The 14,251-nt window shown below is 41.1% G+C and overlaps 1 protein-coding gene across 1 annotated transcript in view; it reads left to right on the forward strand.

The window, feature by feature from the left end:
* Positions 1-2,795: 2,795 nt before the first annotated feature.
* The window catches only part of FKBP7 (FKBP prolyl isomerase 7), a 30,606-nt gene continuing 19,150 nt past the window's right edge, over positions 2,796-14,251 (forward strand). Inside the window, exons 1-2 of the mRNA XM_073633819.1 lie at positions 2,796-3,154; positions 9,374-9,525. Coding sequence (XP_073489920.1) covers positions 2,949-3,154; positions 9,374-9,525 — 358 coding nt within the window. The 5' untranslated portion in view covers positions 2,796-2,948. The remainder of the gene's footprint in view (positions 3,155-9,373; positions 9,526-14,251) is intronic.

Here is a 14,251-nt window from a genome sequence, read left to right on the forward strand (position 1 = left end):
TCTTGATGTCAAGGGAAGACTGCTGATGTAATTGTAAACTACCGATGTTATAGGGGGACTAGCAATGTTAAAGGTGGACTCTGATGAGAAAGGGTGGCTCTTAATGTAAGGGGTCTTCTGATGTAAAGGGGAACTACTGGTGTGAAGGAGGGGACTTTAATGTGAAGGGGGCACCTGATGTGAAGGGGAGATTCTGATATAAAGGGTGACTAAGTATACCTCAGCCCGTAACTGTATCTGAGTGTATACATGGTGTAGGTTTTTCTGTCAGCGGGCCTCTCATAGCACAGAAATTAAGGAGTATTTTGTGGGTACAAGGACTGCGGACTGTGTACAGTATATACCACTGTAAAGCCGTAATAAACCCAAAATCAAAAATGTAATATATTTCAGCTTAGTAATCGTTAGATGTGGTGGCTGCATTCGTTTTTTTTGTTTTTTGTTTTAAATTTTCACCTGGTGATCTGGTCAGTAACACACCTCCTGTATTAGTGAGACACAACTCTGGATGAAAGAGCAATGGGGGCACCTTTAAACAGCAACATTGTCAGTCTGGAAAGAAGGGAGTGTTAGATGGACTAGAAGATTTAAATACACTAATACTTTATAAGCAATTGCAGCAAACATATTTTTTCTTTCAGGATAAAGGCCTTACATAAATAAAAAAAAGCTTATCATTGTAAGCACCCCTGTCAATGGTAAATGGTTTGTCTCAACTCTCTAATGGCTACATCTGCAGGACAGCTTGTTCTTTTGAAAAACAAAAAAACATACTGGCTGGATCACCAGGTGAAAATAGAAGAAAGCCTAAAAAAGAAAGAAAAAGAAAACTAATGCAGCCATCACATCTAAGAATTTGTAAGCTGAAATATAATAAATGTTTGCTTGTGGGTTTAATACCGCGTTAGACTCTATTTAACCATGTTCCTTTAAGCCACCTCAAAATTTAACACATTTAAGCCACGCCCATTATTGTCGCGATGCGCTCCGCATGTCTTTTCCATCCCTAGGTGTCCCTCATTCTCAAGTTCCAAAGTTGGGAGGTATGTACTCTGCCTATGTTAGCTGGCCTTCCCCAAATAAACAGTGCAGGAGGGGGAGGATCTGTGCATACAGGATCAAACAGCCTTTTTATACAATTCAGAGGATTAACCCCTTAAGTTCCACAGTGAGTATAACAAGCATGATATGCTGCATATACAGACAGCTTTTACTGTTATGGGTTTAGTAACACTTTAATACCGGGTAAGGGGATCAGCTTCATAGTGAGAACAGGTGATGCCACTGCGTGAGGGCAAGTCTGATCAACAACTGGTGGTCCGGGTCTCAGTGACATAAAGACTCTATTACAACTGTTTTGGTTTATCTGTATAAATGGCTGACTCATCAGACGGATCTGTGTATTTTCTATATTTTTGGATGCATAGTATGCATTTTTGGTTAAGTTCTATTGGCAGATAGCATGTCAATTTTTTTTCTTTTTTTAATGCACAATAAAAAAAATGTGTAGAATAATACTTGGCTATGTGTTTTACTTCAAATGACAGTTTGGGAGTAGGCAGTTACATTTTAAAAAATACAATGTAAAATTTACAAGGGACACCAACATAGTTGTATCTTTAATCTTAAAAACTACGGGATAATGATGTTGTGGTAACTTGCACCAAAAAAAAAACAAAAAACATAATAATATTAATCTTGATATCACTAGAAAAAAAAGCCTTTGAAAATTTGTTTGCAATAACTCCATCAGGATCACCAGCAAAGCAGCTTCATTATTATCCCATTAAAGAAGAAGAGAATGCATTTCGAGATTTTATAATTTGCCACGTCACAAATGTGAATTCTCCATTACAAACGCTAGTTTACAAGACCGACCACTTCTTCTTCCAAGCATGCGTGTTTGTACTTTGGACTTTTGTCCGACGGACTTGTGTACACACGATCGGAAAATCCGACAACACACATTTGTTATCGGAAAATTTGAAGACATGCTAGCCAACATTTGTTGGCGGAAAGTCCGACAACAAATGTCCGATGGAGCATACACACGGTCGGACTTACCACCAACAAGCTCACATCCAACATTTCCCATCGGAAAATCCGATCGTGTGTACGCGGCATTAGACCCCTTTCACACTGAGGCACTTTACACGCGCTATAGTGCTAATAATAGAGCCTGCAAAGCGCCTCTCCCGTCACTCCAATGTGAAAGCCCGAGAGCTTTCACACTGGAGCGGTGCGCTGGCAGGACGTAAAAAAAGTTGGTTATACACCACTCCTAAAGCGCCCCTGCCCATTGAAATCAATGTGTGGCGCTTTGCGGGCACTTTTAACCCTTTTTCGGCCGCTAGCAGGGGTAAAAATGCCCCATTAGCGGCTGAAAAGGGCAGCTAAAACGACGATTAAGCGTCGCGCTTTACCGCCGACGCCCCCAACGCCCCAGTGTGAAAGGGCTCTAAGCAACAATTGTGATTCTCGTTTTATCCAGAATCATGCAGCTCTAATAAATATATAACAGCATCTGTTGCATCATAATTGCATAGCCTTGTAAGCAGCTGAAGCAAGATATTGCGGCCAATCTGGAAGCAAATGGGGTTAAATGACGGTGCATTCCACCTAGAATGAATTACAGATGCCCTAGGTTAGTAATCTGACCCAGCAGCAGTTCTCTGCAAGTTTGGAACTTGTGTCTTCAATGTTTTCACATAGGAAGCGAAAAAAAAAAGAGTTTGCCAAAGAGGAGGCTGAGTTCCATTTCCCAGATAGCCAATCACACAGCATCATACAAATACCAAGATCCCAGCTGACACAGCTCTCTCTCTTTGAAGACAAAACTATCTGGAGTGTTTCTTTTGCTGAGTGCCACGTGTATAGCACCAGAAGTGAAAAGATCAGGGCTTTGGGCGCTTTTTGTTTTCTGGCAGAAACAATTCAAAGTGACAACAATGCCTTTCTCTCTTAGATATATTTTCCTTTTGCAGGCTTTTAGCCTCCTAATTCGCTGTGAAAAAACAGAGATTGAAGAAGAAAAAGTCAAAATGGAAGTTGTACACGTCCCAAGTGTCTGCACACAGAAAAGTAAAAGAGGAGATCTGGTTAATGCACATTATGATGGCTATTTAGCTAAAGACATGTCCAAATTCTACTGCAGGTAAGTGACAAAGTAGTAATGCTTTTTTTTTAAGATAGAGGAATGTGCTGTTAATTTTTCTTTAACGCTTTTCAGGTTCATACTTATGTATTCTGGTTGTAACATGTCCAAGATGTATACGTATGTGTATCTTCCTTTAAAATACAGCTGTAGGTTTGATGAGTAAGTATTTGTCCATTGGTGATGTCACAGCTAAGTATAAGAATAAATAATATATTTCAAATATATATATATATATATATATATATATATATATATATATATATATATATATATATATATATATATATATATTTATAGTGGGGACGGAAAGTATTCGGACCCCCTTAAATTTTTCACTCTTTGTTATATTGCAGCCATTTGCTAAAATCATTTAAGTTCATTTTTTTTCCCCATTAATGTGCACACAGCACCCCATATTGACAGAAAAACACAGAATTGTTGACATTTTTGCAGATTTATTAAAAAAGAAAAACTGAAATATCACATGATCCTAAGTATTCAGACCCTTTGCTCAGTATTTAGTAGAAGCCCCCTTTTGATCTAATACAGCCATGAGTCTTTTTGGGAAAGATGCAACAAGTTTTTCACACCTGGATTTAGGGGTCCTCTGCCATTCCTCCTTGCAGATCCTCTCCAGTTCTGTCAGATTGGATGGTAAATGTTGGTGGACAGCCATTTTTAGGTCTCTCCAGAGATGCTCAAAGTCTGGGCTCTGGCCGGGCCATTCAAGAACAGTCACGGAGTTGTTGTGAAGCCACTCCTTCGTTATTTTAGCCGTGTGCTTAGGGTCATTGTCTTGTTGGAAGGTAAACCTTCGGCCCAGTTTGAGGTCCTGAGCACTCTGGAAAAGGTTTTCATCCAGGATATCCCTGCACTTGGCCGCATTCATCTTTTCCTCGATTGCAACCAGTCGTCCTGTCCCTGCAGCTGAAAAATACCCCCACAGAATGGTGCTGCCACCACCATGCTTCACTGTTGGGACTGTATTGGACAGGTGATGAGCAGTGCCTGGTTTTCTCCACACATACCACTTAGAATTAAAAAGTTCTATCTTGGTCTCATCAGACCAGGGAATCTTATTTCTCACCATCTTGGCATCCTTCAGGTGTTTTTTAGCAAATGCCATGCGGGCTTTCATGTGTCTTGCACTGAGGAGAGGCTTCCGTCGGGCCACTCTGCCATAAAGCCCTGACTGGTGGAGGGCTGCAGTGATGGTTGACTTTCTACAACTTTCTCCCATCTCCCGACTGCATCTCTGGAGCTCAGCCACAGTAATCTTTGGGTTCTTCTTTACCTCTCTAACCAAGGCTCTTCTCCCCAGTTCAGTTTGGGCGGACGGTCAGCTCTAGGAAGGGTTCTGGTCATCCCAAACGTCTTCCATTTAAGGATTATGGAGGCCACTGTGCTCTTAGGAGCCTTAAGTGCAGCAGAATTTTTTTTGTATCCTTGGCCAGATCTGTGCCTTGACACAATTCTGTCTCTGAGCTCTTCAGGCAGTTCCTTTGACCTCATGATTCTCATTTGCTCTGACATGCACTGTGAGCTGTAAGGTCTTATATAGACAGGTGTGTGGCTTTCCTATTCAAGTCCAATCAGTATAATCAAATACAGCTGGACTCAAATGAAGGTGTAGAACCATCTCAAGGATGATCAGAAGAAATGGACAGCACCTGAGTTAAATATATGAGTGTCACAGCAAAGGGTCTGAATACTTAGGACCATGTGATATTTCAGTTTTTCTTTTTTAATAAATCTGCAAAAATGTCAACAATTCTGTGTTTTTCTGTCAATATGGGGTGCTGTGTGTACATTAATGAGGAAAAAAATGAACTTAAATGATTTTAGCAAATGGCTGCACTATAACAAAGAGTGAAAAATTTAAGGGGGTCTGAATACTTTCCGTCACCACTGTATATGTATATATATATATATATATATATATATATATATATATATATATACATATACACACACACAGCGGGTAAAATAAGTATCGAACATGTCACCATTCTTCTAGGTCAGAGATATGCAATTAGCGGACCTCCTGCTGTTGCAGAACTACTAGTCCCATGAGGCATAGCAAGACTCTGACAGCCAAAAGCATGACGACCAGAGGCAGAGGCATGATGGGACTTGTAGTTTTGCAACAGCTGGAGGTCCGCTAATTGCATACCCCTGTTCTAGGTAAATATATTTACAAAGGTGCTATTGACATGAAATTTTCACCACGTTGGTAACAACTCATGCAATCCATACATACAAAGAAACCAAAATAAATAAGTTTAGAAATGAAGTTATGTGTAATAAAATGGAATGCCACAGGGAAAAAGTATTGAACACACCAACTGAAATCTATTTAATACTTGGTACAAAATCCTTTGTTGGTAATGACAGCTTCAAGACGTTTCCTGTATGGAGAAACTAGTCACGTGCATTGCTCAGGTGTGATTTTAGCCCATTCTTCCACACAAAGAGTCTTCAAGTCTTGAAGGATCTAACGTGTTAAATACTTATTTTACCCGATGTGTGTGTGTAAATATATATATATATATATATATATATATATATATATATATATATACACACACACACACACAGGGCTTTTCTCAGCTGGAACTTGGTGGAACTCAGTTCCACCACCTCTGGCTCAGTCCCTCTGCTCACCACTATCACTTGGAAACACAGAAGTCCAGCTTCTGTGTTTACAAGTGACAGCTTGTAAGGAGCTTTTAAGGAGGGAGGGATGGAGAAGATGGGGGTAGTGGAAAGGGGGTTGCACACAGAGGTCAGAGCCAAAGAGGGGTGCAATTGAGATGTGGATAGGGGATGCAGAGGTAAGCAGCTGTGGAAGAAGGTTGAACTTTGCACTCTGTGTGCAGCACACCCCTGAACTCTGCACTATGTACTATGTATGTAGCACACCCCTGAACTCTGCACTATGTACTATGTATGTAGCACACCCCTGAACTCTGCACTATGTACTATGTATGTAGCGCACCCCTAAACTCTGCACTCTGCGTGTAACAGCCACCCCCTCCCCCCCAACTCTGCACGTAATGCAATCCTGGTAATTAAGGCCCTTTTATGACCCTTCCACTGTTAGAGAAGTTTGACCACACCCAGTACCACTTATGTACTATGTGGAATTAATTAGGTTATATATCTTAAATTATATAAAGGAAGAATACCGCGCATGTGTAAAAACATAAATAATGTCAACCATCACCATTACAGTGTAAATTGTCCAGTGGCGCTACAAAAGTGAGATATAATTACAATAAACAACATGTAGTAAAAATGACGCTCTAAACAAAAATCTCATATTGGGTTATTAAAATCCAGCTGTAGAAAACACAAATCTGTGATAAGTAGTTGAATCCAAAAAAACCTCCACCTCGTGCGTACACCGTCATCACAGGCAATATAGACTCTTACCAGAGAGCCTGGACCCTTTATTATGAAGGGTCAAACATGCTTGATGTTACAATCTTTGCAGGGGTCATTAGCTGGAGATGTGTCCTCAGATCAAACAGGGCACAAGCAGGATATTCAAATCAAGCTCCACCCACCCCACGATCAGATTGATCATAAAATGAAAGAGATGCCAGATAGTGTAAAATCCCAAAAGGTTTGTTTAATATAAAGTATTGCATTTACATTAGTACAGGTAAAACCAGTGTTGTGTACAATATAGGTGGCCGCCTTAAGATATCCTGTGCAAACAAATGCGATAACAGGAAACAGTTCCTAACCTAACCGGTTCCATCACAAAAAGGACTTCTTCCAGGGCAGAAGAAAACCTTTTTGTGATGAAACCAGTGCTAATTTTTTTTTTTTTTTTTTTGGGGGGGGGTTGCTTACACATAATGCTTACATATCTTGGGGGGTGCAGTTTTGCTGCTGAAATTCAAAGCACAAATCCATGGAAGACAACACAATGGACACCAATGCATTTTGTTCTGGTGTCTACAAGTCCTATCTTCCTCTGATCTTAGTGTGCAGCATGTGAGGCCAGGTATGTAACAGATATACACACATACAATATATATAAAGAAATTATATATAACCATTTTTTTTTTAGGCTGGGATACACTTATGCGAATGGGATGTGGGTTTCTCCGCATCCAATTCACATGACAGGAGATTGTGACCGACTCTCAATGGAGCCGGTTCACACATCTCGGGGCGGCTGCGGAGCGGATTGCACAAGGTTCCTGTGTGTCTTCTGGTCCGTTTCAGGTCTGAATTCAAACAAACATTTGGGCCTGATTCGTCCCTGAAAAACGAAGAACAGGGACACACCAAACCCGTGCTGTGACCCGCATCCGATTTCAGTGTGAAGCTAGCCTTAGTCTTGAGCACAATGGAGAGGGTTAGAACTCCCCATTGTCACCTTTTAACTCTATTACAAAGATGTAACCTGACTTCCTGTCCTGCTGAAAAACATTTTATCAACCGGAAGTGAGGGGAGCTGTCTACCAGATAAACAAACAGTAAAACAGTGATAAAAATGCTATTTTTAGGAGAGTAGGGGAAAGCTAAAATCCCAGACCCCCTTGGAAATTATACGCAAGGCCCAATCTGGTCTAACCAGCATACAATCCCCACTATTGCGCTCTCCCTCTCTAGCCAGCACAAGTTCCTGTCCCTCTTCATACAGATTCATGTTCAAGAGTAACTTCCCCTCTTCATAAATAACAACGGTCCAGGCTAGATTGCAGAATGAAGGATCGGCACTTTACTGTGCAAATAGCCAACGTAACAATGATAAACCAGTGGCAGCTTTACTACAGGCACATCTTACAAGGGTTAAAAACATATAGTCCTTTTGGAGAGACCCGTACCTGCACTTGTATGCATTGTAAAAGTCTTTTTTTTTTATTTTTGCCGTTGTCTATAATCTAGTCCTCTTGCCCTATCCCTGAAATGGTGCAGACCCCAGCTTTATAGTGAGTGTGTGACAGGAGAAAGTTGACAAGTAACCCTAAGGCAGACCATATAGTATGCAATTTTCTTTCCTATATTTACTTTTTCTATTTTCTGCTAGCGGGGAGCATTGCTGGCTATAGCTGGCGGCACTAATCATTCAGGAAAAACCCAACAGGCTGGACGCACACAAATCGATTGGTTTGTGTACAACCTGGTTGCCCATACATGGATTGAAATTTAGCTGGTTGATGCTGAACCAGCTGAGTATTGGTCCATTTGTGGCCAGCTTAAGACAAAACCTCAACTCAAAGGGCTTCTTTCACAACACACATTTGTTGGCGGAAAATTTGAAAACCTGCTAGCCAACATTTGTTAGCGGAAAGCCCAACAACAATTGTCCGATGGAGCATACACGCGGTCGGATTTTCCGCCAACAGCCTGACATCGAACATTTCCCGTCGAAAAATCTGATCGTGTGTACGGGCCTTTAGTCTCAACCCTGTATGCCTTGTGTAGCTCATGCTACATACAGATTATACAGCGTTCACAGTGGGCGTATCTGTTAGTGAAGGTAATAGTTTGTTTGAACCAGCTTAGTCCAAAGACGCAGGGGTTGATTTACTAAAACTGGAGAGTGCAAAATCTGGTGCAGCTGTGCATGGTAGTCAATCAGCTTCTAACTTCACCTTATTGAATGAAGCTTTGACAAAAAAAAAAACCTGCAAGCTGATTGGCTACCATGCACAGCTTCACCAGATTTTGCACTCCCCAGTTTTAGTAAATCAACCCCACAATGTTAAAGTGGCAGAAAGCTGGAGTTCGGCTTTAAGGGGACACTACAAGTTTCCCAGTTTTCTGACTCATTCTATGTTCTATGCTTACAGGAGTGTTGTAAAATAATCTGCTGTGGGTGTCAGATACTCTGATTAGGCTATTTTCTTTATTATTTTATTTTGTTCTACAACCTGTTGATCATGCCTTTATACCATGACCTGTATATGTAATCTTTTTCAGCAGGTGTTCCCTGAGTCTTTGAAATTATTTTAAGGCTGAGAAATGCTGAAGTAGACAGTAGACAATTGTGTCAAATGAATATGGGTATCTTGTGGTGTCTAAGCGGTTTACAGGCATCTCCTTTATGCAAATACCAATAGGTTCCCTCCTATATTATCATTCCATATTTGTAGCACGTTTTGTTTTGTAAAATGCAGGCATGCTTTAATCTTTCTTCTTTTCATGTGTAGCAAATATATACTGACTTACTAATAACCAGTCTCTTGTGTATAGTCGCTCTGAAAAAGATGGTCACCCCAAATGGTTTGTTGTTGGAGTTGGACAAGTGATTAAGGGCCTCGATATTGCATTGATGGACATGTGCCCTGGAGAAAAAAGGAAAGTGGTCATTCCTCCTTCTCTAGCCTACGGAAAGCAAGGCTATGGTAATCAAGTCTTTTTTTTGTTTAAAATTTTTAGCAAACTGAAGATAAATGTAAACACCTTACTCAAAATAGTAAAAATTTTTTTTTTAATTAAAGGTTGTCTACTTACAATTATGACAGTCATGGTTGATGGCTGGTGTATTACAGCTCCTGCCAGTTACCTATGACTTCCTATAAGGGTTCTTTCTGTACTTTCTGTCTTTCTGTACTTCCTGTACCTCCCTCTGCTGCTGTGTATTCAGCTTTAGGCCAAGTACATTACTTGGGCCCCAACTGAACACTCCACTCACTATTGTGGAGAATCAGACAAGATATCCTAATATGTTTGATCATTATTTCACCCACAGGCGTTCAGCCAAAAGTGTCTGGAAGGCAACCATAGACATAAGATAACTGCAGAGTTGGACTGAGTAACTGATATCTATAGTTTGTGGGCACCTTTAAAATAATGGGAGATGCAGAGAGCCAGAGTTTGTTGCTGCGCTTTGGCCATACTTCACCTTTAATTTACCATTGTAATGTACAGAGCAGCTTTTATGGTTTTGTTTTGGCTAAAGTGGGAAATAGTTAGAAGCTCTATCAACTTTTTTTTAAACCGGTCTGTGTTCCCATTTGGGAGATTCTCCTCACGTCTTGTCTTTTTGATTGACCTTATGCCTTGTACACACGATTGCACATTCCGACAACAAAATCCATCGATTTTTTCCGGTGGATGTTGGCTCAAACTTGTCTTGCATACACACGATCGCACAAAGTTGGTCGGAAATTCCGAACGTCAAGAACGCGGTGACGTACAACACGTACAATGAGCCGAAAAAATGAAGTTCAATAGCCAGTGCTGCTCTTCTGCTTGATTCTGAGCATGCGTGGCTTTTTGTGCATCAGAATTGTCTACACGCGATCGGAATTTATGCAAATGGATTTTGTTTTAGATCCAGCTCTCAAACTTTGTGTGTCAGAAATTCTGATGGAAAAAGTCAGATGGAGCCTACACACGGTCGGAATTTCCGACAACAAGCTCCGATCGCACATTTTCCATCAGAAAGTCAGACCGCGTGTACAGGGGATAAGATTATCTTCTGATCGAACAAGACATGAAGAAATCTGAAAAACACATCTTCCCGTACAGTTAGGAAAGTGTAGGACCCCTGTCAGGATTTTATTATAGTTTATGTTCCGTTGGAGAAATTGTGCACCACTTCAGATGGAGGGTGAACAGGGATAGGAAATGATCCATTTTCTTAAATGGAGATACAGCCAACTTTTAAACCTAAAGCCGCGTACATACGGTCAGATTTTCCGACAACAAAACCGTGGATTTTTTTCTGAAGGATGTTGGCTCAAACTTGGATTGCATACACACGGTCACACAAATGTTGGCCCAAAATTCCGAACATGAGAACGCAGTGACGTACGACACGTACGACGGGACTATAAAAAGGAAATTCAATAGCCAGTGCGGCTCCTTCTGCTTGATTCAGAGCATGCGTGAACTTTTGTGCGACGGACTTGTGTACACACGATCGGATATTCCGACAAGTTTTGTTGGTGGAAAATTTGAGAACCTGCTCTCAAACATTTGTTGGCAGAAATTCCGACAGCAAATGTTTGATGGAGCCTACACACGGTCGGACATTCCAACAACAAGCTCTCATCGAACATTTCCAGTCGGAAAATCCGATCATGTGTACGGGGCATAACAGTTGCAGAAACTCTGTGTAAGAGTGAAAACATTACAAAATCCCAAACATTTTCTAATTAGAATTGTCCGCATGATTGTCCCTGTCCATGTATAAGGTCATCCTACACCCATCTCTATCTTGTCCTGCATGATCACTTTTAATCGTAAATTCCAAACAACTGGAACTATGATAAATGTAAATTTGTAACTGTGACTTTAAAGGGTAACTCCACTTTTGTGGAAAAAAATAAGGCTGGGTTCACACATATGCGAATTGGATGCGGATAAGACTGCATCGAATTCACAGAACATTTGAAAATATGTTCTTTTCAATGGGTCTGGTTCACATATGTGCATTACATCTGCACTCCGCATTTCACGAAAAACTATGCATTTTCTAGGCAGTGTGGTGCGAATTGCAGGCACATAATCTTCAATGGGACGCATCTGATTCGCAGATGTGTTCCTTTCTGAACACAAATTTTCTCCCCCTCCTCCTCCACTTCCCCCCTCTCCCTGGTCAGCTGATCCGCTGATCCGCAGCTACAACGGAGAAGAACCGCTGAATGAATCATTTTTATCTTTGCAGGGAAACCAAAGCTGCAATTCGCACATTTGTGAACCCAACCTTAAGCAAGTAAAAAAAATTGACATAGCATATACAATTGCTACGCAAGCCATATTATAATTTAATGTAATTAAAAATTACCTTTCCTTTTCAAACTGCAATCGCTAATTTTCTATAAAGTCAATACACTATGGCTCCTGGAGGTGTTCCATACACAGCTGGTGTACAGAACACTCCCAGAAATGTCATTGCCTGCTTGTGTGAAGAACTCTGCACTTACAAGTCAGGTTTTGTGCATCCTGTCGTTTTTGGTGAGGTACTCCCTACAACTTTTCTCATCACCACTGTGCACCAGCTGATTAAAATGAATTACTCCCATTCAGAATCAACATCCAAAAACTTGGTGGAACATACAGATTTTTCTTTAAAACAGAAACAGGCAGGAATATGTAACAAAGTTTGTTAAAAATCCATATATATTAACCACCCACAGTGGAATGTTTTTTTTTTCTTTTTTTCCCAGCAGAAGTGGAGTTACTCTTTAATGTCTCTTTTGGAGAGTGATGGGCTTATCATTTTCAAACAATCCTCAGGTTTCTTGTTAGGGTCCTTTCACACAGCTGTACTCTGGTCCATTCAGCAAAGGATCTGTTAACAAATCTGAAAATTGGAGAGGATTAGAGTTAAAAGGGACAGACGCCACTTTTGTGAAATCTGTACCCATTCATATTTTTCAGCATTTTGCATTTGGACTTATGCAGACCTGTGTTGGCTCTGTGACTGGATGAAAATAGATCAGGCTACCTCTGATCTATCACATTTAGGGCTATAAAAATGGAGAAGGATGCAGTCCTGTTACATTTATTTATTTTTTTGTCTGGAACTGGTTGGACTCACATGTCCGTTTACATCCGCCTGCCCACAGGCTTACATGGAGCTTTGATCAGATCTGCCTGAAAAACTGACGGGGGACCTGATTGAAAAGCCAGTGTGAAAGGACCAGGGTAGATTCACACTTGTGCGGGTGGTTGCTGATGCAGGTCCGCACCTCCTCCCCCAGCCGCAACCACCCGCACAGAAACACGCTTTTCTACTCAGGAGATGTGTGGGGATATCATTAATCCTAATGGCACTCCTCACGCACTGGAAAACGCAGCATGGTTTCCTCGCACTGGGAACCACACTGCACTTGCGGTTTCTGTGCAGGTTGCGTTTTCAGAAAAGGTGCCTTTTCCCTCCGTTTTCTAGTGGCACAGCAGCTCATTCAAAATGAACAGGCTGCCGTGCCCATACAAAATATGGCTTACCAAGCTGCACAAGTGTGAATCTAGCCTTGGGCTTCTTGCACACAGGCGCCTTAGCCTGTGCAATGTAAATTCCAGTATATTTCCCCCAACTGGAAACCCCAGGTGCTGTATACAGCCACACATAGACATGAAGGGTTGTACTTGCAAAAGCACCAGTATAGCATAGGGACGTATGCTAGACTAAATTAATTTCTATTTTTTTGCTTACACCCATATACTATACTTGTGTTTTATGATAGGGCAGCTTTATGCAGCACCTGAGTGGGTGAAAGATTCTGGAATTTACATTGCATGGGCTCAGGCACCGATGTTATATAAGAAGAGCGGCCCTGTCTTAAGGTTAGGCAAAACAATTTATTCTGACAGTAAAGCACATATATGGGGGAGAACTTGACATCATCATCTGAGCGTCCTCACCAAGACCAAAGGAGCCCAATGGCTCTGAAATCCACCAGCATGGCTAAGGCTCTTCTACGCGGACAGAGGCTCCACCCAGCGGGACTGCTTCCTTGGCAGCATGGTTTTCTTATATGCAATGTACAAGTTCTCCCCTATGTGAGTGCTTTACTTTCAGAATAAATTGTTTTTATCTAACCACTACCTTTTAGATGGCGCTGCTCTTCTTCCTGTCTATCCACATCCACAGAGTTGCTTCTACTCATCAGCTGGTAGCCATCCATCCACTGCATGTGGACTGTTTTTATTGGACTCTGTGTATTGCTTTGTGCTGACCCCTGTCTCTCCTTCTCTGAGCTCCACATTTTTTATCCCGGTTTTAAATAGGCTTTAAAAGTATTACTGGTAGGATAAACTTAGTCAGCTCACAACGTGAATCTTGCATGTCACCTAGCTAAAATGTAGATGCAATTATTAAATATATGTTTTAGTTTGTTATGGCTTTTAGTATATGGTTTTTATGTAGGCTGTTTAGGACATGCATGACAATAAGCCTGTTCTTCCTCTACTGTAGACACCCCTATCCTATTATCAAAAGTTGTACTGCATGCTGGGAACGATGGCTGGCTAAACCTATAAAAGAAAAGCATGTCAATGTAAGTGTCTGTCCATGCCTGAGTACTGTAATGTCTGTGCTGTGTTGATTTTATCTTCTCTCATTCTAAAATATTGTTTGTCATTCACTGCACCTTGTTAATCTTCCTCTTATCTTCC

The sequence above is a fragment of the Aquarana catesbeiana genome, linkage group LG06, assembly GCF_042186555.1.
Source record: "Aquarana catesbeiana isolate 2022-GZ linkage group LG06, ASM4218655v1, whole genome shotgun sequence".
NCBI lineage: Eukaryota > Metazoa > Chordata > Amphibia > Anura > Ranidae > Aquarana > Aquarana catesbeiana.